This window comes from Scyliorhinus canicula, chromosome 12 (assembly GCF_902713615.1).
Source record: "Scyliorhinus canicula chromosome 12, sScyCan1.1, whole genome shotgun sequence".
Lineage (NCBI taxonomy): Eukaryota > Metazoa > Chordata > Chondrichthyes > Carcharhiniformes > Scyliorhinidae > Scyliorhinus > Scyliorhinus canicula.
This window is the reverse complement of record NC_052157.1, coordinates 55,742,091-55,764,928: the sequence shown is the minus strand read 5'-3', so window position 1 is coordinate 55,764,928 and position 22,838 is coordinate 55,742,091. Positions and strand designations below refer to the sequence as shown.

Here is a 22,838-nt window from a genome sequence, read left to right as displayed (position 1 = left end):
AGAGAGAGGTGACAGGAGATAGAGAGAGAGAGGGACAGAGATAGAGTGAGGACATAGATGAGAGAGAGAGAGAGGAGAGAGAGAGAAGGGGGACAGAGAGAGAGAGAGCGAGAGCGAGGGACAGAGAGAGAGAGACAAGGGACAAGACAGAGAGAGCGAGGGACAGACGAGATAGAGAAGAGAGAGAAAGCGAGGGACAGAGAGAGAGCGAGGACAGAGAGAGAGAGCGAGGGACAGAGCCAGGGACAGAGAGAGAGAGAGCGAAGGACACAGAGAGAGCGAGGGACAGAGAGAAAGAGCGAGCGAGGGACAGAGAGAAAGAGAGAGCAAGGGACAGAGAGAGAGCGAGGGACACAGAGAGAGCAAGCGAGGGACAGAGAGAGAGAGCGAGCGAGGGACAGAGAGAGAGCGAGCGATGGACAGAGATGATGAGGAGAGCGGAGGGGACAGAGTAGAGAGAGCGAGGGACAGAGAGAGAGAGCGAGGGGACAGAGAGAGAGAGCGAGGGACAGAGAGAGAGAGAGCGAGGGACAGAGAGAGTGAGGGACAGTGACAGAGCAGGAGGGTTGCAGGGGCTGGACGAGGTGACAGAGATAGAGATGGGAAGGGTGAGGATTGAATGGAAAACCAGGAGAATCAGAGGGCAGCGTGGTAGCGCAGTGGTTAGCACTTCTGCCTCACGGCGCCGAGGTCTCAGGTTCGACCCGGGCTCTGGGTCACTCTCCTTGTGGAGTTTGCACATTCTCCAAGTGTTTGCAAGGGTTTTGTTCCCATGACCCAAAGATGCGCAGGCGAGGTGAATTGGCCACGCTAAACTGCCCCTTAATTGGAAAAAATTAATTGGGTACTCTAATTTTATATTTAAAAAAAAAGGAGAATGAGTCTATCTTCCTCTTTGCACAGAGATTTACTGTTACGTATCCTTCTCCCCAAGAACAAACTCAATTCCCTCCTCCTTAATTATTTCACCAACAAAATCCCTCACCCACTCCGCTCCCACACTACCTGAACAGTGCTTCCATTCTCTGGTGGGACTGCGACGATTGCTGTGATGGCTGGTAGAATCTCGCATCGAGAGTCCGAATAAACGCGATGATGGGTCATCAATCTGGCCTGACCTATATCCAGGGACAGGAGAGGAAGAAAATACCAGAGTCAATATGTATTTTACACTGGCATTCCTATATTCAGAAGGACAATATTTAGGGAGCGCTGAACTGTCGGAGGGTCAGTGTTGAGGGAGTGTTGCACTGTCAATTGGTCAGTACTGAGGGAGCGCTGCATTCTCGGAGGGTCAGTATTGAGGGAGTGCTGAGATTCAGACAGAAATGAGGAGACATTTCTTTTTATTTTAATAAACATTTTATTGAGGTATTTTTGGTGTTGCAACAACAACCAAATAAACAATGTTCATGAAGCTATAAACATAGTGCAAAAGCCATCTCCCTTCCTTACAGGTCCCACCTTTATTAACCCCCTACTCTAAGCTAAACTAATCCCCCCTCCCCCCTCTGCTGGCGATTAATTTTCCGCGAAGAAGTCGACGAACTGTTGCCACCTTCGGGCGAACCCTAACAGTGACCCCCTCAAGGCGAACTTGATTTTCTCCAAACAGAGAAAGCTAGCCACGTTCGATAGCCAGCACTCCGACTTCGGGGGCTTTGAGTCCCTCCAAGCTAATAGTGTCCGTCTCCGGGCTACCAGGGAAGCAAAGGCCAGAATGTCTGCCTCTTTCTCCTCCTGGATTCCCGGATCTTCCGACACCCCGAAAATCGCCACCTCTGAACTCAGTGCCACCCTTGTTTTTAACACCGTGGATATGACATCTGCAAGCCCCTGCCAAAATTCCCTAAGCTTCGGACATGTCCAGAACATGTGGACATGGTTCGCTGGTCCTCCCGCACATTTTGCACACTTGTCTTCTACCCCAAAGAATCTGCTCATCAGGGCCACTGTCATGTGAGTCCGATGAACGACCTTGAATTGTATCAGGCTGAGCCTGGCACATGTTGCAGACGCGTTGACTCTACTCAACGCGTCCGCCCATAGAACATCCTCTATCTCTCCTCCCAGCTCCTCCTCCCACTTGCGCTCCAGCTCCTCGGTCTGCGTCTCCTCTGACCCCATAAGTTCCTTGTAAATGTCAGAGACGCTCCCTTCTCCTACCCACCCTCTGGAAACTACCCTGTCCTGAATCCCCCTTAGCGGTAGGAGCAGGAAGGTTGACACCCATTTACGTAGGAAGTCCCACACCTGCAGATACCTGAATTTGTTTCCCCTCGCCAACCCAAACTTCTCTTCTAGCGCCCTCATACTCGTAAAGCTCCCCTCTATAAACATAACCCCCATCCTCTCAATCCCTGCTCTCAGTCCTCAGTCCACCACCAGTCCTTTCCTTTTCGCAAAGTCCAGCGGTCCTCAGGCGACTCAAAATAAAAGTGCTGTTCCTTGTGCGTGACTCAGAGACTGGCCGGATACAACAGTCCGAACTTCACCTTTTTCTTAAAAAGGATCGACCTAATCTGCTCTGCTCCTGGCCACCTCCACACTCAGGTCTTGGTAAACCCCCAGGATACTGTTGTCCCACGTACAGCTCGGTGTCTGCTTGGCCCACTGTAGAATGCGCTCCTTATCCAAGTATCTGTGGAATCTTACCACCATTGCCCTCGGGGGGGGGGGGGTCTCCCATTTGCGGCTTCCTCGCGAGTGCTCTGTGAGCCCTATCTACCTCCAAGGGCCGTGAGAATGCCCCACCCCCAGCAGCTTCTCAAAGATGTCCGCGATGTGGGCCCCAGCGTCCGCTAGTTCGGACCCCTCCGGGAGCCCACCGATTCTCAAGTTCTGCCGGCGAGACCTATTCTCTAGGTCTTCCACCTTCTCCAGGAACTACTTCTGCTGGTCTCTTAGGATCCCCACCTCCAACTCCACCACAGTTTGATGTTCCTCCTGCTCAGCCAGCGCCTTCTCTATCTTCTGGATCGCCCAATCGTGGGCGTCCAATCTCAGCTACAGCCGCTCAATTGACTCTTCTATCGGGTCCAAGCAATCCCGTTTTTGCTTAGCAAAGCCTTTCTGAATATCTTGCATCAGCTGCTCCGTTGACCGCTGGGCCGACAAACCAGAGGTCCGGTCCTCCGCCGTGCTGTCTCTTGCTGCAGCTTCAGCCCAAGCTGCCATTCCGTAGGGCAGGGACCCACTTTAGGTACCTGGGGGTGCAGGTTGCCCGGGAATGGGTGGCGGCTTCACAGGTACAAGACTAGTTTGGTGGGGAGAGTGAAAGCTGACCTGGCAAGGTGGGATGGTCTCCCTCTGTCACTGGCGGGTTGGGTACAGGCGGTTGAAATGAATGTTGCTGCGATTTCTGTTTATTTTTCAATGCCTGCCGATTTTCCTGCCAAAGGCTTTTTTCATTAGATTCAGGGAAGGATTACCTCATTCATATGGGGACGGAAAGTGGCCAGAGTTAGAATGGTGTTGCTACAGAGGGGAAGGCAGGCAGGGGGTTTGGGTCTTTCGAACCTGATGTATTACTACTGGGCGGCGAATATGGAGAAAGTGCGGAGCTGGGTCAGAGGGGTTGATTCCCAGCGGGTCAGAATGGAGGAGAGTTTGTGCAGGGGGTCGGGATTGAAAGCACTAGCAACAGCGCCGCTCCCGATAGCCCCGGGGAAATATTCAGGGAGTCCGGTAATAATAGCATCATTGATAATTTGGAGGCAGTTTCGCCAACACTTCGGGTTGGGGGCAGGGTCGAGGGAAATGTCAATTCGGGGGAACCACAGATTAGAGCCAGGGAGGTGGGATGGAAATTTTCGGAAATGGGAGGAGAAGGGGATTAAGACACTAACAAATTTGCTTCTTTCGGGTCGGTTTGCAGGATTGAAGGAGCTGGAAGTGAAGTATGGCTGGAGCAGGGGGAAATGTTTAGATACATGCAGGTTTGAGATTTTGCCAGAATGGAGATACAGAGCTTCCCTGTGGAGCCGGCCTCCACATTGTTGGAGGAGATGCTGACGACAGGGGGACTGGAGAAGAGGTTGGATCAGCGGTTTACAGAGCTATTTTGGAAGAGGAGAAGGCACCACTGGAAGGGATCAAAGCAAAGTGGGAGGAAGAGTTGGGAGAGGATATGGAGGAGGGGTTCTGGTGTGAGGTGCTCCGGACTTCCATATGATTTGGTCGTGTCCAAAGCTGGAGGATACTGGAAGGAGGTTTTTAGGGTAAGTTCTAAAGTGGTGCACGTGAAACTGGTCCCGGGCCCCCAGGAGGCCATATTCGGGGTGTCGGACCAGCCAGGGTTGGAAACAGGTGCGGAGGCAGATGTTGTAGCCTTTGCCTCGTTGATCGCCCAAAGGCGGATCCTGATAGGTTGGAGAACAACCTCTCCATCCTGTGCCCTGGCGTGGCGAGGGGACCTGTTGGAATTCTTGACTCTTGATAAGGTTAAGCTTGAACTGAGGGGAAGGATGGAGGGGTTCTACAATTCATGGGCATTATTCATTATGCACTTTCAAGAACTGGGTAACATCGAACATTAGTTGGGGTGTGTGGGTGGGAGTGTTGGGGGGAGGGGGGCTAAGTGTGTTAATGGCAACGATAGGTGATCCCTAATTCCTTTTTGTCATTTGTTTCTGTGAACATGCGGGCTAATGTTTGGGGTTTGGTGGGAGGATAGGATCGTTGTTATTGATATGGGGATTGACATATTTATTACTGATTATTGTTTATTGTTGGTGGGTGTAAATTTGGGAGAAAATGTGAAAAAGGAGAATAAAAAATATTAAATAAAAGTCATTCATCACGAAAATTCAAGAAAGCGGAGGTGAATTTATTAATTGCTGCCCGGCGTCCCCATAAAGATGGCCCCTGGTGTCCCTACAAAGACAGCCGCCCGCTATAACATCGAGGGCCGAAGGGCCTGTACTGCGCTGTATCATTCTATGTTCTATACCCACAAAGATGGCCGCCAGGTGTCCCCAAAAGATGGCCAACTGTTTCCTGAACCAGGATGGCTACCAAGCTTATGCTCGCAGCCAAAGCTTGAACTGCGCAGATCTCTGGCCACACAAGACACCAGACCATCAAAGTTGTAGCCCAAAGCTCACACCGCAGACAGAGAAAGATGCAAATGCAGAAATGAAAAATTGAGTTACGCACTTGGTGTTTTCGGAGTTCAGGTGCTCCATCCGATCCAGGTCCAAAGTGGCTTTAATGGTCGGTGTCTTAATCCGAACACGTCCATTCCTGTGAAACAAGAGAACAGTTATCGCGGGTTACAGGCGTCTGCACACACAGCTCTGTCTACGATTCGTCCCGTCCCTGCCTCCCCTCTTATTCTCATGGGCATCTGCATTCTCCCCGAGGGGGACGAGGCTCTACAAGCAGCAGGAACCAGTGTGCACAGGAGATTGAACAGATGTGTATGAGGGGACTTCAGCTCAGGCAGAGACTGGGAGAAGCTGGGACCGGTCTCCTCGGAGCAGAGACAGTTAAGAGGAGATGGAATCAAGATGTTCAATCTTGAGGGGGGGGGGGGGGGGGGGGGGGAAGAGTGGATTTGGATAGAGTTGATAAGGAGAGCATTTCCCAAGCGGCAGAGGAATTTTTATTTTACAGTTGTGATCTGGAAGGTGCCTGAAACTGCAGTGGAAGCAGATTCAATAGGAACTGTCAAAAGGGGCAATTGGAGAAATACTGGAAGGAATTATTTGCAGGAATTTGGGGGGAAAGAGGAGTGAGTGACCACTAATTGGAGATCTTTCAATGAGCACCAAGGGCCGACTAGCCTCCTGTGTACAGTAGTAAGGGTCAGAGTACAAATCAGCAAACTCTTCACGGACACAAAATAACACCTGAACTAAGCTCTTCCAACGCCTCAACCGCTCTAACTCAAGTGACGGTTACAGAATCAGCTAAACTTATGGCACAGGAGGAGCCAACTTGGGCCTCTCCAGCATGCCCTGGCGTGTTCAGGGAGCAGCTGTGTTTAATCCCAAGTTCCTCATCATTCAGCACCTGTCCGACCCCCTGTTCAAATTAGCTACGGAATCAACCGCCACCCAACAGACCTCTGGTTAGGCCACAGCTGGAGTACTGTAGGACTGGTACTATAGGAAGGATGTGATTGTGCCGGAGAGGGTGCAGAGGAGACAAGGATGCTCCCCGGGCTGGAACATTTGATCTATGAAGACAGGCTGGTTAGGCTGGAGTTGTTTTCCCTTGAGCAGAGATGGCTGATGCGGGTGGATTGGTGAGGGCGGGGGGGGGGGGCAGAATAAGTTAGAACCTGCTATTATGAGGGGGCGTCGACAGGGTGGATACGAAGCAGCTGTTCCCCACAGTCGAAGGATCAATCAAGAGGAGGACATAATTTTAAGGTGAAGGACAGGAGGTTTAGCAGGGATTTGAGGAGACATTTTTCCACCCAAAGGGCGGCAGGAATCTGGAATGCACTGCTCTAGGAGTGTAGTAGAGGTGGGTGAACCTCAAAACCTTTGAGCAGCACTTGGATGAGCATGTGAAATGTCATAACGTTCAAAGCTATGGGCCAAGTGCAGGGAAGTGGGATTACTATCGACTTGGTGTAAGTTTGGCAGCGTAGACTGAATGGGCGGAGGGGCCTCTTCTGTGAGGTACGACTCTCCGGCTATAAGACCACAAACTGCCCACCCCAAAGGCATAGAATCAGAGAAGGGGCAATTTAGCGTAGCCAATCCACCTATCCTGCACATCTTTGGATTGTGGGGGTGAAACCCACGCAGACAGGGGGAGAATGTGCAAACTCCTCACAAACAGTGACCCAGGGCCGGGATTCGAACCCGGGTCCTCAGTGTCGTAGGCAGCAATGTTAACCACTGTGCCACCGTGCCGCCCAAGAGCACCCTACTTAAGCCCACACCTCCACTTTATCTCTGTAACCCAGTAACCTCACATAACCTTTTTGGACACTAAGGGCAATTTAGCATGGCCAATCCACCTAACCCGCACATCTTTGGACCGTGAGAGGAAACCGGAGCACCCGGAGGAAACCCATGCAGACACGGGGAGAACGTGCAGACGCCGCACAGACAGTGACCCAAACCGAGAATCGAACTTGGCATTCTGGGTGAAAATATTTCACATCCCTAATTGCCCTGGGGGGGGGGGGGGGGGGGGGGGGGGGGGCATTTGAGAGTCAACGCACACTGCTGTGGGTCTGGAGTCACATGTAGGCCAGGCCAAGGTAAGGATGGCAGATTTCCTTCCCTAAAGGGACATTAAGTGAACCAGGTGGGTTTTTAAGACAATTGTTTTTTAAATTCCAGATATGTACTGAATTCAAATTTCACCATCCGCTCTGGTGGGATTCGAACCCAGAGAATCACTCTGGGTCTCTGGATCACTAGTCTGGCCACAATACTGTTATGTCACCACCTTTATTTCCATCGAGATCTCTGTCAGTTCACCCTCATAACCCTCTCCGTTCCAACTAGACTGCAGCATCCAGTCCAGCTCTAGCCACCAGTGTGGGGGAAGGATGTGAGAGACCCTCGAGAGGGCCACGGAGGGAGATTTACCAGAGTGGTTCCAGCAATAAGCGAACTCCAGCTCCCGAGGTTAGGGTCGGAGCAACTGGGGTTGTTCTGCTTGGGCCTAAGGCGATTGAAGGGAGATGTTTGATCGAGTACGGCCACATTTGGAGTACTGTGTGCAGTTCTGGCCGCTTAATTTTAGGAAGGATTTGGAAGCTTTGGAAAAGGTGCAAAGGAGATTTACCAGGATGTTGCCAGGAATGGAGAGTAGGTCTTACGAGGAAAGGTTGAGGATGCTAGGCCTTTTCTCATTAGAATGGAGAAGGATGAGGGGCGACTTGATAGAGGTTTATAAGATGATCAGGGGAATAGATAGAGTAGACAGTCAGAGACTTTTTCCCCGGGTGGAACAAACCATTACAAGGCGACATAAATTTAAGGTGAATGGTGGAAGATATAGGGGGATGTCAGAGGTAGGTTCTTTACCCAGAGAGTAGTGGGGGCATGGAACGCACTGCCTGTGGAAGTAGTTGAGTCGGAAACATTAGGGACCTTCAAGCGGCTATTGGATAAGTACATGGATTACGGTAGAACGGTGAGGTGTAGATTAATTTGTTCTTAATCTAGGACAAAAGTTCGGCACAACATCGTGGGCCGAAGGGCCTGTTCTGTGCTGTATTTTTCTATGTTCGATGAGGTGGATGAGGTGACGACAGGTTTAGACCAGATAGAAAAAGAAAAGCTGTTGCTGTTAGCTGGGGTGGGTGGGTGGGGGTGCACAGACTTAAGGTTTTGCGGGGGGATGCAAGGATGTATTTCTTTACCTAGCAAGTAGTGATGAGCTGGAACTTGCTGCCTATGAGGGGGTGTGGAGCGGAGGCGACCAAGAGATTTCAAGAGGAAACTGGATGGAGACTTGAGGGAAATGTGAGCAGCATGGTGACACAGTGATGAGCACTGCTGCCTCACGCTGCCAGGTTCCCAGGTTCGATTCCAGTCCTGGATGACTGACTATGTAAAGTTTGCACCTTATCACCTTGTTTGCGCGAGTTTCCTCGGGTGCTCTGGTTTCCTCCTGGATTGCTCTACACAAAGAGACAGCATGCATTGGATATGGTGAATGGCCTCCTCCGGTGCCCCATTGGCTCCCGGAACAGTCCTAACATTTTCCCGACTGCTCTTCATTGGCGTGGACCCCCGTCCCTGGCTAAGACTCTCTCGCCCGGCCCAAGACAAGAAACAAGACACAGGTTTACCCTAAGGAAGTGGGGGGCTGGACCTTCGGAAGATCCTCCAGGACCTTGCGCTCTGTCCCAAACTGATCCACCCAAATGTGTGAGGTTTTTTGCTTCTTGACGTGGACCCTGTCGGAGGACAAGAAGGCGTGTTTGAGTCCGGAGGTAGGCTGGGTGGAGTACTGATCTGGTGGAGAAGTAACGGTTTGCAAACTGTTCCTTTGGCTGCCTGCCACACTTAGCGTCTTGACGTTGGTGCTTCCAACCTTCGCAGCATCGAGGGGCTTGGAACTTGGCATTTGCTGGCTGCTGTACCCCAGCACAGGGGCCGGTATCACTTGGACCTTCTGGGGGCCAGCCACCAGGCTCGGAGTGGTGCTCTGTGAGATCGGCACAATGCACGTCATCTGCTGCTCCCTCCGAGCGAATACAAGGTTTCCAACGGCCCCCCTGCAGTCCTGGGCCAGGAGTTGCGCGGTGCCAATGCTCAGGGGCCCCTGATTGACAAGCTGGCCCGTCACTGGGATACTGCTGGTGGCCAGCACTGGCCCGCCAGGCTGCACCGACACCACGTTGAGGATGGACGAGCTGATGGCCAGCGAGGGGACCTCAGGCGGCCTCAGCAAGGTTACGGGCCCCGGGGTGCCCACCAGGACTGCACCGTAGTTCTGCTGGGTGGGCTGGTTGATGTAGACCACCTCAGGCTTGGAAAGCTGAATAATGCCGGCCAGCCCCTTCTGTGGCGGGTGGTCGAGTGGCTGCGGTGCCCGGGCAATGGGCAAGCCCATCCGGCCGCCGGCCAACATGTCCGAGGGGAACTTTGCAGCTACCATGGGCGCCACCAGCTTGAGTGGAGTCTTCAGGTTCTGAACTTGCCTCTCCGGGACTGGTGCAATTCTGGATGCTGTGCTGGCGGGGGCTTTGCCAACGGCGATGGGCTGCAATGTTGGCTTGGGACCCTGGCCTGGAGGCGAGCCGGACTTGGTAATGCTGTGCCCTGCGGCGGTGGCCGTCTTTGGCTTCCCCATCTCGGCAAGGTTGTCCTGCGCACTCTTAAGAATGACCATATGATGCCCGTGCTTGTTCACCAGGATCACACTCTTCGGAGCAGGGTTCTGGGCTCCCCCCGGGCTTTCCTTCTCGGTCCCCTGGTCATCCAGCTCTGGCGCCTCCGCGGCAAGGTTGGCGCACACCCTCTGAATCTGGGGGGGCTCCGGGAAGTGGGGGTCGCCGTCAGGAGGCTGGGGTGTACTTTCTTTGGGGCTGTCCTGAGCTGGGCTCTGAATCGGCCCCTTTTCTTCGCTGCCTGGTGCTGATTTGGCATGTGTAGCCTGACCATCTGAGGTGATTGTGGGGCTCCTCTTCTCTGAGGAGACGTGGTTGTTCTGTACAGTAGAGGACGACGTGGTTCGGAGATCATGCACAGCAGGTGGTGGCTGGCCCACCTCTGTCTCTTTGGCACGAGGGCTGCCCAGATCCGGGCTCGGCTGCAAGGACAAAGCAAAATTGGTTCTGGCCTCGGGCGGGGCAGTGAGCTGCAATGCCGCCCCCGCCTCAGTACCTTCCCCTGCGGTCGGCATGCCAGAGGAATTCTTCAGCACAAAGTCCATGATCTCCGACGGGAGGATGTTGCCCAGCTCTTCGGTGATGCCTTCAGGTTCTTGTGCCCCTTTGCCAGGAGTGGGCGAGGCTTCCTCATCCTTGGAGGCTGACCCTCCATTGTGGTCTGCGCTCCCCGTCCTGACGAGGGGCTCACTGACTGCGCTCTCCGCCTCGTCTCGCGCCGTCCCCTCCTCGCCGCCCTCAGCCCGCGTCCCGTCTTCCACAGTGGTGACTCCCGCCCGGCCCCCGTCCTTGGCAGGCTTCTGACTGGCCGGCCGATCCGCTGAATCATCCACCCCATCGAGCTGGTCGATGCGGGGGACCTCCCCGTCAAGGCTGAAGCACTCGGACGCCAACTGGTCCATCACCTCCTCGGTCACCACCGTGCGAGCAAAGTTGTAGTAGTTGTCCAGGTCGTCGTCTGAGGAATTGGCCCCATCGTCCACCTCCTCCGTCACGGTGAGTAGCTCGACCGGCACGGGGTACTTCCCCTTGCAGGCTCCGGTACCTGATTCACGCTGATCGCCCACAATAATTTGGGCCCCATAATGTAGCGTCTGGTCCTGGTAGGACTCGGTCAGGATTGTCTCGCCCTGCGCACCGCAGGCTAGCAGATTGGGAGAGTTCAGGACAGACACAATATCGATGTCAATGGAGTCAAAGGGGTGGTCGCCATCATCCAGGAGAGAGGCCGCCTCCCCTGCATCTCCCCTGCCCCTGTCCGGACTGTCTCCGGCAAAGCTGGGGGCCAGCAGCTCGGCAGCACTCAGCGGGCAGGGCAGCTCGAGCGGATCCTTGCCCGGCGACAACCTCCTGTGTACCACAGGCCGCCCGCTCAGCTCAGAAGCCTCCATCCTCCTGATGCCAAACTGCCCGTAGGTCTCCACGATCTTGGGCTTGAGGGGGCCTTGCTGTTGCTGCCGGGGTCCCGCGGGCAGTCCCGGACCCGTCTTCCTGGAGCTGTGAGATCTCCCAATCTCGCCATCCCCACCGCTCCCCTCCTCCTCCCCCTCCTCTCCCCGGGAGGGCTGGCTGGCTGTGGTATCCCTCTCCAGCCCATTGCGTTGAATGAGACAGGGATCTGGAGACGGTGTGCTGGAGGCAGGGACAGAGGGAGGGCACGAGTCGCCCGGTGGCCGGCTGAAGATGTCGGCAAGTCCCGTCTGCTTGCCGGCTGAGCTCAAAGGGGCGGACGGGCTTTCTGACTTCCCGCCGCGCCTGTCCATCATGGCGCTCAGTGTCCCGTCGCAGAAGGAGGCGTTGACCAGCTGGTGAGACAGGGAGATGCCATCCTTGGTCCTGAAGGAGTGCGAGGTGGCAGGGGCCCTGGCAGTAGCCCCCACAGACCGAGGTGGAGAGGTAACCTTGCTCCTGGGTGCAGGGTGGTGGGATATCAAACTGTGGCGCCTGAGCACCACTGAACGACGGTTTGGAGAGATGGCAGGGTCACTGACGGTGAGGATGTGATGAGATACAGAGGCTGGGCTCCCTGAAAAACACAAGAGGGCAATAGCTCAATTAGAACAGGATCACTCTCTGGGTAAAGAAGTTTGTCCTGAATTTCCCATTGGATTTATCAGTGACCGTCGCACGAGTTCTTGTCTCCCAACTCCCACCGACACAAGTGGAAACAGCTTCTCTTCATTGATTATATTGAAACCCATTCCCAATTTTAAAGACCTCAATCCGGTCACCCCCTCAGCATTCTCTTTTGCAGAGAAAAGACTCCTTACCTGTTCACTATTTCCTGATCGGCATAACCTCTCAGTTCTGGGATCATCATTGGAAATACCTTTTGCACCTTCTCCAAAACTTTGATAAGCTCCTCATAGTATGGAGACTGGAACTGTGCACAGTTCTCCCAGTGTGGTCCAACAAAGGCATATGGAGACCATAACTGCACAATGCTGTGTATGGTCTAACCAAGGAATATGGAGACGGGAACTATGCTCAGTGCTCCAAAAGTGGTCTAACCAAGGGATTTAGAGACCAGAACTGTGCAAAGTGCTCCAAGTGTGGTCTAACCAAGGGATATGGAGACGGGAAATATGCACAGTGCTACAAATGTGGTCTAACCACGGGATATGGAGACCAGAACTGTGCACAGTGCTCCAAGTGTCGACTAACTGCGGGATATGGAGACTAGAACTGTGCACAGTGCTCCAAGTGTGGTCTGAGGGATATGGAGACCAGAACTGTGCACAGTGTTCCCAGTGTGGTCCAACCAAGGGTACGGAGACCAGAACTGTGCACAGTGCTCCAAGTGTGGTCTGAGGGATATGGAGACCAGAACTGTGCACAGTGCTCCAAGTGTGGTCTGAGGGATATGGAGACCAGAACTGTGCACAGTGTTCCCAGTGTGGTCCAACCAAGGGTACGGAGACCAGAACTGTGCACAGTGCTCCAAGTGTGGTTAGACCAAGTAATATGCTGACCAGAACTACGCACAGTGCTCCAAGTATGGTCTAACTGAGGGATATGAAGACCAGAACTGTGCACAGTTTTCCAAGTGTGGTCTAACCAAGGGATATGGAGACCAGAACTATGCACAGTGCTCCCAGTGTGGTCTAACCGAGGGATATGAAGGATATTGGGACGGGAACTGAGCAGATTGCTCCGTGCCTCTATTTATAAATCTAAAGATACCGGATGCTTTATGAACTTTACCTTCTGAACTGGCCCTGCCACCTGCAGGAATTTGCGTTGGTGAAACCCCAGGTTTCTCTGCTCTTGCACCCACTTTAGGAGCGTAGGATGTACATTATACTTATTCTCATTCCCTCCACCAAAATGCATCACTTCATACTTCTCTGTCTATTGCCTCCCTGAAGTCTGTTACTACATTGGTTGAGCTGGTTTAGCTCACTGAACTAAATCGCTGGCTTGTAAAGCAGACCAGGCAGGCCAGCAGCACGGTTCGATTCTCGTACCAGCCTCCCCGGACAGGCGCCGGAATGTGGCGACTAGGGGATTTTCACAGTAACTTCATTGAAGCCTACTTGTGACAATAAGCGATTTTCATTTCATTTTTTTTTCATTTTAGAGTACTGGACTCTCTGTAAATTGGGCATTATGCCCCAGTGCAGGCGGCGAAGAACAGGGAGAAATACCATGAAAAACATGATGGAGGTGTCTAGGGGTATGGACCATTTAAGGATATGGTGATGGGGTGGGGGGGGGGGGGGGTGGGGGGGGGAGATGAAAAGAGGGGGTAGGAGGAGGCTTGTGTGGGGCAGGAGCACCATCACAGAGTAGATGGACCGAAAGTCCTGTATCTGTGTTTTTGACTTCCTGACCCCTCCAAAGCCTGTCCTCCATCGACAAGGCACAAATCAGGATTGTGATGGAATGCTCTCCACTTGCCTGGATGAGTGTAGCTCCAACAACACTCAAGAAACTTGACAACATCCAGGACAGAGCAGCTTGATTGGTACCCCATCCACAACATTCGCTCCCTCCACCACTGACGCACAGTGGCAGCCATGTGTACCCATCGACAAGATGCATTGCAGCAGCTCACCAAAGCTCCTTTGGCAGCACCTTCCAAATCCACGACCACCACCATCTAGAAGGACAAGAGCAGCCTGGAAACCCCACAACCTGGAGGTTCCCTTCAAAGTCACTCACCACCCTCACTTGGAAATATATTGGCCATGCCTTCAGTGTCACCGGGTCAAAATCCTGGAACTCCCTCCCTAACAGCACAGTGGGTACACCCCAAGGGACGGCAGAGGTTCAAGAAGGCGGCTCACTCACCACCTTCCTGAGGGGCAATTAGGAATGGTCGATAAAGGCTGGGCCCACTCAGCCATGTCCACGAAAAGCGTTAAACAAAATTCAATGTGATCCAACATGGCGAAGATCCACGCAAACAGGCGCCGGAATGTGGCGACTAGGGACTTTTCACAGTAACTTCATTTGAAGCCTACTTGTGACAATAAGTGATTTTTATTTTACAGTTTGAAAAGTGACCCAGTCTTGGAAAACATACCAGGAGACGGGAGGGGCCGCGAGCTCCCTGATGACCATCGGGAGCCTGCAGGAAAACTTGGGGTCTTGATGCGGCTGCAGGGGAGCGTACGAGGAGGGGGCAGGGGTCTGGCTTTCTGGCTCCCAACGGAGTGGCGCTCGGGTGAACGCGGACAGTCCGTCCGATCCTTCCCGGCAGCTTCCACGGCGTCACTCACATCTGTGGGAGGGGTAGAGGATAAAGAAAAATCAAAGCAAGGTCAGAACAGAAGAAAAGCTGCACCTCCTCCCGATATCAGCTCGAGAGCAGGCAACAGAAAATTACAGACAAGCTAAAGGTTAGCCCCCCCCCCCCCCCCCGTCTCACACGAACTGCAGGAGAGCACTACCAGAAGGGCAGCACAGTGCTCACAGGAGTTCTACACTGCTTCTGTTCAACACGTCAAGATTCAATCACTTGAGGGATGGTGACGGAGGGGAAATTTCAATTTTTCATGTTTTACTGGACCTGGGGCTTTTCGGCAAGAAGAGGGGTGGGGCGGGCTGGGGCACGTGGTTAGGTGGGAGAAAATGGAGCAACATGTGCCTTGATGTGATGCCCCAGCCAATGCAGAGGTGGGCAAGACTTGATGGACCGAAGCAGTCAGCAGTCGCATTTCTCCAACACCCATCACCCCCTTGCGACGGCCCAAAGCGTCTCACAGCCGGTGTAGTTTTTTATTCGACGCGAGATCACTGCAGGAAGGCAGAAAGTGAAGCATACAGCCGGGAGTGAGTTACAGACTGGAATCTAATCGAGAGCTTCAGGGTATTTTAGAGAATAACAGATACCCGTGAGTTACACATACTGGAATCTAATTGAGGGGTTTGGATGGTTTATATGTAGACTTACAGATAACCGGGAGTGAGTTACAGACTGGAATCAAATTGAGGGGTTTGGGTGGTTTTTATATGGAATAACAGATACCTGGGAGTGAGCTATCGACTGGAATCGAATCGAGGAGATCAGGGGGTTTATATATAGAATAACAGATACCCGAGAGCGAGTTACAGACTGGAATCTAATCGAGAGGTTTGGGTTGGGTGGTGTTTTTTGTGTTGCTAATTCTAGGATGGTTGGCGTAGTGTTCACAAAGACCACAAATAGCTTTTAAATTGAACAAAGCTATAAATTTATTAACACTACTTAATTGGATTCGACACGTACTCCTATATAATAAACATATAATCCACACTTATCTACTACTAATCTCTACACTATTACATAAATTACGATCTGCTCATACTCCACTATCTTTCCTTCAGTCTGTCCTCTAGCTTTCTCCTCAACCTCTCACCCACAAGGTTTAGCGTTGATGCCTTATATAGTTCTACATCTAGCTCCCTCTAGCGGTTGATTTGGACATAACAGTAACCCTTCCAGTTTTTTACATGATGATAATGTCACATCCCCCTTTCTTTGGAAAGAAAAAGGTTATAAACTTTGTAACATTTGTTCTTTGAACAGTACATTAGCAAGCATGAATCATCAACTTGTTTTTACATTCAGTTACAAAAATAAATGTTAAGTCACATTGGTGATGACAGATGAATAGTTATTACAGTCATTCCAAATTTCATCTTTCGATGGTTTCCTTGTTCTATTTGATCTTCTCAGTGGTTTTGTCAAAGTATGCAAGTTATCTTCAAAATTGTCCTGATGCATTGGTGATAATGAAGGATTAGGGAAGTCAAGGTTTTTGAAAATGACATCCTGAGCAATAGTGTTCTGAGTTTGAGATGGAACTTTTTATTTTATTTGCAGTAATGCTCTTCTTTTTCTTCTAAACATCGAACCTTGTTCAGTCTGAACCAAGTACGATCTTGGTGCAACTTGTCTTAAAACCTTAGCTCTATGTTGCCATCCACCATCAGGATTTTGTATACAAACGTAGTCTCCTTCTTTTAACTTTGATAAAGATTTTGTGTGCTTGTTGAAGTAGTCTTTCTGTTTTTGGTTTTGTAACTGTAGGTGGTTGTATATTTCTTGATCATTCATATTCTTAATCGCGATCTCTGGTAACGTGGTGCGAATTTTTCTTCCCAGCAACATCTGAGCAGGCACCAAACCTGATGACAATGGGGTAGCTCTGTATGTCAACAGTGCCACAGATAAATCTTTCTTGTTATCGAGTGCTTTGCTGAATAGTTTTTTTACTGTTCCTCTGCCTTTCTCTGCTTTGCCATTAGTTTGGAGGTACAATGGGCTTGATGTGATGTGATTAAAATTATAACGTTCTGCAAATTGTGTCCACTCCCAGCTGGTGAAGCAAGAACCATTGTCAGAGACAATGTGTCATGGAATTCCATGGCGAGCAAAAACAGATTCTGCTGCTCATATTACAGTTCTCATTGTTGAATCATTCAGCGTGATCACCTCGGGATAGTTGGAATGGTTAATTATGACTAGATAGGCATAACCTTTAAAGATCCATAACAACTTTCGGCCATGGATTGGTGCTGAGTTCATTTTCTTCCAAGCTTTTTCTACATTGCACAGATTGATGCATCTGACAAATGCTGCATTCCTGCACATGATTGTCCACATTCTTGTTGATTCCAGGCCAATACACAGATTGTCTTGCTCATCTAAGACATTTTTCAATATCTTGGTGACCCTGTGTATCTGTTCCAAGATACCCTTTCGGAGGCAGGAAGGAATAACTATCCTGTCTCCTTTGAGTAGGAATCCATTAATTACTGTGTGGTCATCTTTGATACTGTGAAAAGCAGAGCAACACCCATTGGGCCATCCTTCTTTGAGGTATTTGATTACCCTTTGGAGTGTCAGGTCTTTTTCTGTTTTTTCTCTTATGATTCGTAGTTTATTGTCAGACACTGGTAGCATCTCAGTAAGAAATGAAGCTTATGTTTCCACAACGTGCACTATATCTAAAACCGTGGTATCAGTGTCATTTTTAGCTCTTGACAAGGTATCAGCAACAACTAAGGCTTTTCCTGGCTCTTTAAGCTGGTCATTCGAAGTCTTGGTTGTGTGCATCTTTTAAACTATGTTTAATCTATCGCAAGCATCCACCCCAAGTAGTGATGATTTATCATCTTCCACTATTTCAAAGTCAACTGGCATTTTGATGTCGCCATTCCAAACAATGAGACAGCAGGAACCTCTTGTGGCTGTGGTATTTCCATTATAGTCGGTTAATCAACAGGTTGATTTCTGTATTTGTGGTGTAGTGTATGCTGCTCTTAAATTCTTTTTGATTATTAAATTTGAGTGTGTTCGACTTCCGCATGTGACCATGGAGTGATTGGTCACATAAAGGGCTGTTCCTGTTCAAAGTCACAGAAAAGGGCTCTTTTTACCCAGGAATGTTGATGAAAAGGCGTAGGTGAATATTAGAGAAGTAGTTTACCCATGGAATGGTATGTCTTCTGATCACCGGGCAGAAAACAGTGAGAGGTTTGGCTGGAAAGGTGAAACAGTCTTATGCTTCACAGACAGTCTCTTCCAGGATGCAGGCGGGGAGAGGGAAGGTGTCAGGCCCCAGATACAGGAACTGATGACTTTTATCAAGGAGGAATTGCATAATCAGAGGAAAGAAATGCGTGAGGATCATGCAAAGGCCATTGCAGAAGCTGAGGCACCCCTGAAGAGTACTTTGGAGCGGATGGAGAGGTGTTTGGAGGTGCATGGGTCACAGATTTGGGAGTTTGAAGGAGTGATCTCGGACAACAGCGATCGTGTGGTGGCTCTGGAGGCGGAGGTGGGGCTCCGAGGAGACCTTTGTAAAATGCTGAGGGCAAAGGTTGAGGAGCAGGAGAATACCTCGAGAAGACAGAACCTGCGAATGGTGGGCCTACCTGAAGGAGTGGAAGGTGTGAGTGCCACGAGCTACGTCTTGAGGATGCTGGCGGGACTGATGGCAGAAGGAGTGCTAGGTAAGGCACCTGAAGTGGACCGAGCGCATAGGTCTCTGAGGCAAAAGCCTAGAGCTGGGGAGACTCCATAAATTTGTGGAGAAAGAGAAAATTCTCCACAGGGAGAAGTGTAGCTGCGACTGGGAGGGAAAAAACATCCGGATTTATCAGGACACCGGAGCAGAGTTGGCAAAACGGCGGACAGGTTTCAACAAGGCCAAGGCGGTGCTGTACCGGCGGCAGATCAGGTTTGGAGTGCTCTACCCGGCGAAAATATGGGTGACGTTCGGAGGCCGGGAGTATTATTTCAAGACCCCAGAAGCGGCCGAAGACTTAATTAAGGAGCATAAACTGGGGGAGAACTGAGTGGACAATGCTTGGGAACCGGGGTGCTGGCACTATGTAATGGTTGGGAGCATGTTTGAAGTGGGTGTAGGGATTGGGGGATTTTCGCCTTTTTTCGTAGGGGGGGGGGGGTTCTGTTCAATGTTGAGATTGTAAGGAGTTGTAGGGGTGAAAAGTTTATGTGGGGATGGATGTTCCCATCCCTCCTCCTGTTTTATGGGACTGTTTGTGTTTAACATCTGTTTGTTTTTGGAGAAGGCTACCTGGAGTTCAAGAGAAGTCCTTGTTTGGGTGGGGGAGGGTAAGGCCAGCAGGAGGCCTTCATCTTTGAGCTGAGGAGTGAGGGGGTGAAGAGGGAGAGGGAGGTCATTAGGATGTGCCTTTAGGCAGGGGCAGCCTTGCTAGCACGTTATGCTGGTGAACTGAAGTGAGGTGGTGGGGGAGAAGGCCAAGATGGGTGGCCGGGGGGAGGGGGGAAAGGGGAAGTGGGGGGGAAGAAGGGGAAGGGGAAAAGCTGGGTGGTGGGGGGATTTCTGCGACATGGCGGGGGTGAAAGATGACATGGTCAATGGCGAAGAAAGGGGCCATCTGGGATGGGCTAGGTACAGAGTGGAATTAAAGGGGCAGGTGTTAAGTGGGGAAGATGACGGACAGTAGAGGGATTGGAGGCGTAAGCCTCCGGTAAGGTTGGTAACGTGGAACATCCAGGGACTGAATGGGCCGATTAAAAGGTCGCGGGTGTTCGCGCACCTCAGGAGCTTGAAAGCGGGAGTTGTCTTTTTTGCAGGAGACACACCTCCATGTGAAGGACCAGGTTAGGTTAAGGAAGGGGTGGGTTGGGCAGGTTTTTCACTCGGGGTATGATTTGAAATCAAGGGGAGTGGCGATTTTAATGAGCACAAAAATGGGATTTGTGAGTGCGAAGGAGGTGAGGGATCCAGGTGGGAGCTATGTGGTTGTGAGTGGGGTATTGGAAGGGGCACCGGTAGTGTTGGTAAATGTGTATGTCCCAAATTGGGATGATGTGGGTTTTATGAGGGGGTTGCTGGCAGCAATCCCGGATTTGGCCAGTTGATCATGGGAGGAGATTTTAACTGTGTCCTGGAGCCGAGGGTGGATAGATCGAGCCTCAGGTCGATGGGTAGGGTACAAATGGCAAGGGAGCTGGGGGAGTTTATGGAGAGGATGGGTGTGGTGGATCCATGACACTTCCAGAACCCAGGGGGGAGGGAGTATTCCTTCTTTTCACACATCTATAAGGTGTATTCAAGGATTGATTACTTTGTAGTGAGTCGAGAGATTTTGGTTGGGGTGGAGGGGGCAGAGTATGCGAGGATAGTTGTCTCGGACCATGCACCCTACTGGCTGGATATTCGGTTCAGTACGGGACGAGAGCAGAGGCCGGGGTGGAGGTTTGACTCGGGGTTGTTGGCAGATGGAGGTTTTTGTGATAAGGTGCGGTTGCGATCAGGGTTTATGTGGAGTTCAATCAGGATGGGGAGATGTCGGCGGGCATTTTTTGGGAAGCACTGAAGGCAGTGGTCCGGGGAGAAATTATCTCATTTACGGTTTGTGCAAATAAGGAAAGGAGGGTGGAACATGACCATCCAGTGAGTGAGATAGTGGAGGTGGACAGGGAATATTCGAGGGTGCCCACCGTAGAGGAATTGGCGAGGAGGAAAAAGTTGCAGGGGCAATTTGACAGGCTGACAATGGGGAGGACAACTGTGTAGGGCAAGAGAGGTGCAATACGAGTATGGGGACAAGGCAAGCCCCATGCTGGCGCACCAGCTGCGGAGGCAGGCTGCGTCCAGAGAAATATTGAAGATCCGGACTGGGGCTGGGGATGTGGTGTCAGAGCCAGGGAAGGTAAATGAGGCATTTAGAGAGTATTACCAGGGACTTTGAGGCAGACCTAGGAGGAGAGGAGGCGGACATGGGGTAGTTGCTGGACGAGATGGAATTTCCCCAGGTAGGGGAAACAAAGAGACAGGCTCTTTGGAGGAGCCCCTGGGGCTGAGGGAGGTGCTGGATAGTATCGTGGGGTATGAAGTCGGGAAGGCCCCTGGGCCGGATGGGTACCCGGCAGAATTTTATAAGGAATTTGCGGCAGACCTGGCACCACATCTGTTGGGGATGTTTAATGAAGTACTGGAGAAGGGGGAGTTGCCGGAGACGATGAAGCAGGCAGTAATCACACTAATCCCAAAAAAAGGGAAGGATCCGGTGGAATATGGGTCGTATAGACCCAGATCACTATTGAACATGGATGTGAAAGTATTGGCTAAGTTGTTGGCGGGGGGATGGAGGATTGTGTCCCGGGGGTGGGTGCAGAAGATCAAACAGGTTTCGTGAAGGGCAGGCAGCTCGCGAGTAATATAAGACGGCTGTTGAATGTGGTGATTAATCCGTCGAGAGCTCTGGTACTGGAGGTGGTGGTGTCCATGGACGCGGAGAAAATATTTGATCGGGTGGAGTGGCGGTACTTGTTCGAAGTTTTGGGAAGGTTTGGGCCGAGATTTGTGGCATGGGTGCGGTTGCTGTATGTGGCGCCAAGAGCGAGGGTGAGGACGAATGATATGAGCTCACGAAGCTTTGACTTACACAGGGGTACGAGGCAGGGGTTCCCGCTGTCGCCGATGCTGTTTGCGCTGGCCATAGAGCCATTGTCGATTGCTCTCAGGGGGTCGGCAGAGTGGCAGGGGATAATGAGGGGACAGAGGGAGCATCAAGTGTCGCTCTATGCCGATGATCTCTTGCTGTATGTTTCGGATCCGTTGGAGAGTATGCGAAGGATTATGGGCATATTGGGGAGGTTTGGAGGGTTCTCAGGAAACAAGCTAAATGTAGGGAAAAGCGAGATATTCCCGGTGAATGAGCTGGCTCAGCGGGCTAATTTAGGGGGGATGCCATTTACGGTAGCGAGGGTTATGTTTAGGTACTTAGGGATTAAGGTAGCGAGGGAATGGACGGGGTTCCATAAGTGGAACTTAACGAAGCTGGTGGAGGAGGCTAGGGAGGATCTTAAGAGGTGGGAAACACTGCACTTTACGTTGGCGGGGGCGTCCAAGTGGTGAAAATGAATATTCTGCCGAGTTCTTGTTTATCTTTAGGGCTCACCCGATATTTATACCAAAGGCCTTTTTTCGGAAAGTGGACACAATCATCTCTGACTTTGAATGGGCGGGGAGGTGCCACGGGTGGGGAGGACCCTGCTACAGAGGCAGAGGCAGCAGGGGGGGTTGGCGTTGCCAAACTTGCTGCATTATTATTGGGCGACAAATGTGAACAAGGTGCGGCGGCGGTGGTAAGAAGTGGTAGAGTGGGTTAGGATCGAGGAGGAATCTTGTAAAGGGTCTAGTTTGAGGGCTATGGTGACGGCAACATTGCCAATGGCTCCGAGTAGGTATTCAGGGAGCCCAGTGGGCGGGGGCCGGCGAATCATGCGCACATGTTTTGGGGTTGTGAAAAATTGGGAGATTCTGGGCGGGAGTATTCGCGGTCTTAGCCAGGATAGTGGAGGAGGGAGTGGACCCGGACCCTTTGGTGGCGATATCTGGGGTTTCAGAGAAGCCGGAGCTCATGGAGAGGAGGAAGGCCGATGTCTTGGCTGAAACGCAAGCATTCGAGCTGTTCAACTCATTTTAATTTGCTGAAGATGAGGATAAAACAAAGTATTACATGGTGCTACATGGTGCATGACAACGAATTTTGCTGGAGTGGCGGTCGGCATCGCCACCGGGGTAGCAGCTTGGTTGGGTAACCTGTATGACTTCCTGCGTTGAGAGAAGATAAAGTATGAGTTAAGTTTGAGAAAAAGTGGGGGATGTTTGAGACCGTGTTTGAGGAGCTATTCATCGCGGGGGTGGGTAAAAAGGAGAAAAATCTGTTTCAAAGTGGATAGTTGATTGTTGGGAAGAATGTTTCCTGGGGTATTTATTTGCTGTAACCTACTTTAATACAAGTATGAATAAAATGCGTTTAAAAAAAATTAAGTGTGTTCATGTATCTATTTTAAATGGAATATCTGAGCCAATTTTTATCAAAGTAGAAAAGTCCACTCTGCTGCAAAGTGATTGAATTTGCAACAATTGGAACATATTTTGCCTTTTGCCGGACAATTTGTTTTACTGTGGGTGTGGCCACAGCGCATGCATGTCATCACGCTTGTGACCACACTCTCAAAATGGCCGCCAGCCATTGTACAGTTTTCTGTACCGGGACACAGCATTAAGGACATTGGCCACGTTTCCCGACT

The 22,838-nt window shown here is 51.2% G+C and overlaps 1 protein-coding gene across 1 annotated transcript in view; it reads right to left on the bottom strand.

Moving 5' to 3' along the window:
- LOC119974252 overlaps window positions 1–22,838 on the bottom strand; it is a 117,113-nt gene that overhangs the window by 11,824 nt on the left and 82,451 nt on the right. The window contains exons 18-21 of the mRNA XM_038813021.1: window positions 14,340–14,537; window positions 8,768–11,837; window positions 5,158–5,244; window positions 917–1,118 (exon numbers count right to left, since the gene is read on the bottom strand). Coding sequence (XP_038668949.1) covers window positions 917–1,118; window positions 5,158–5,244; window positions 8,768–11,837; window positions 14,340–14,537 — 3,557 coding nt within the window. The remainder of the gene's footprint in view (window positions 1–916; window positions 1,119–5,157; window positions 5,245–8,767; window positions 11,838–14,339; window positions 14,538–22,838) is intronic.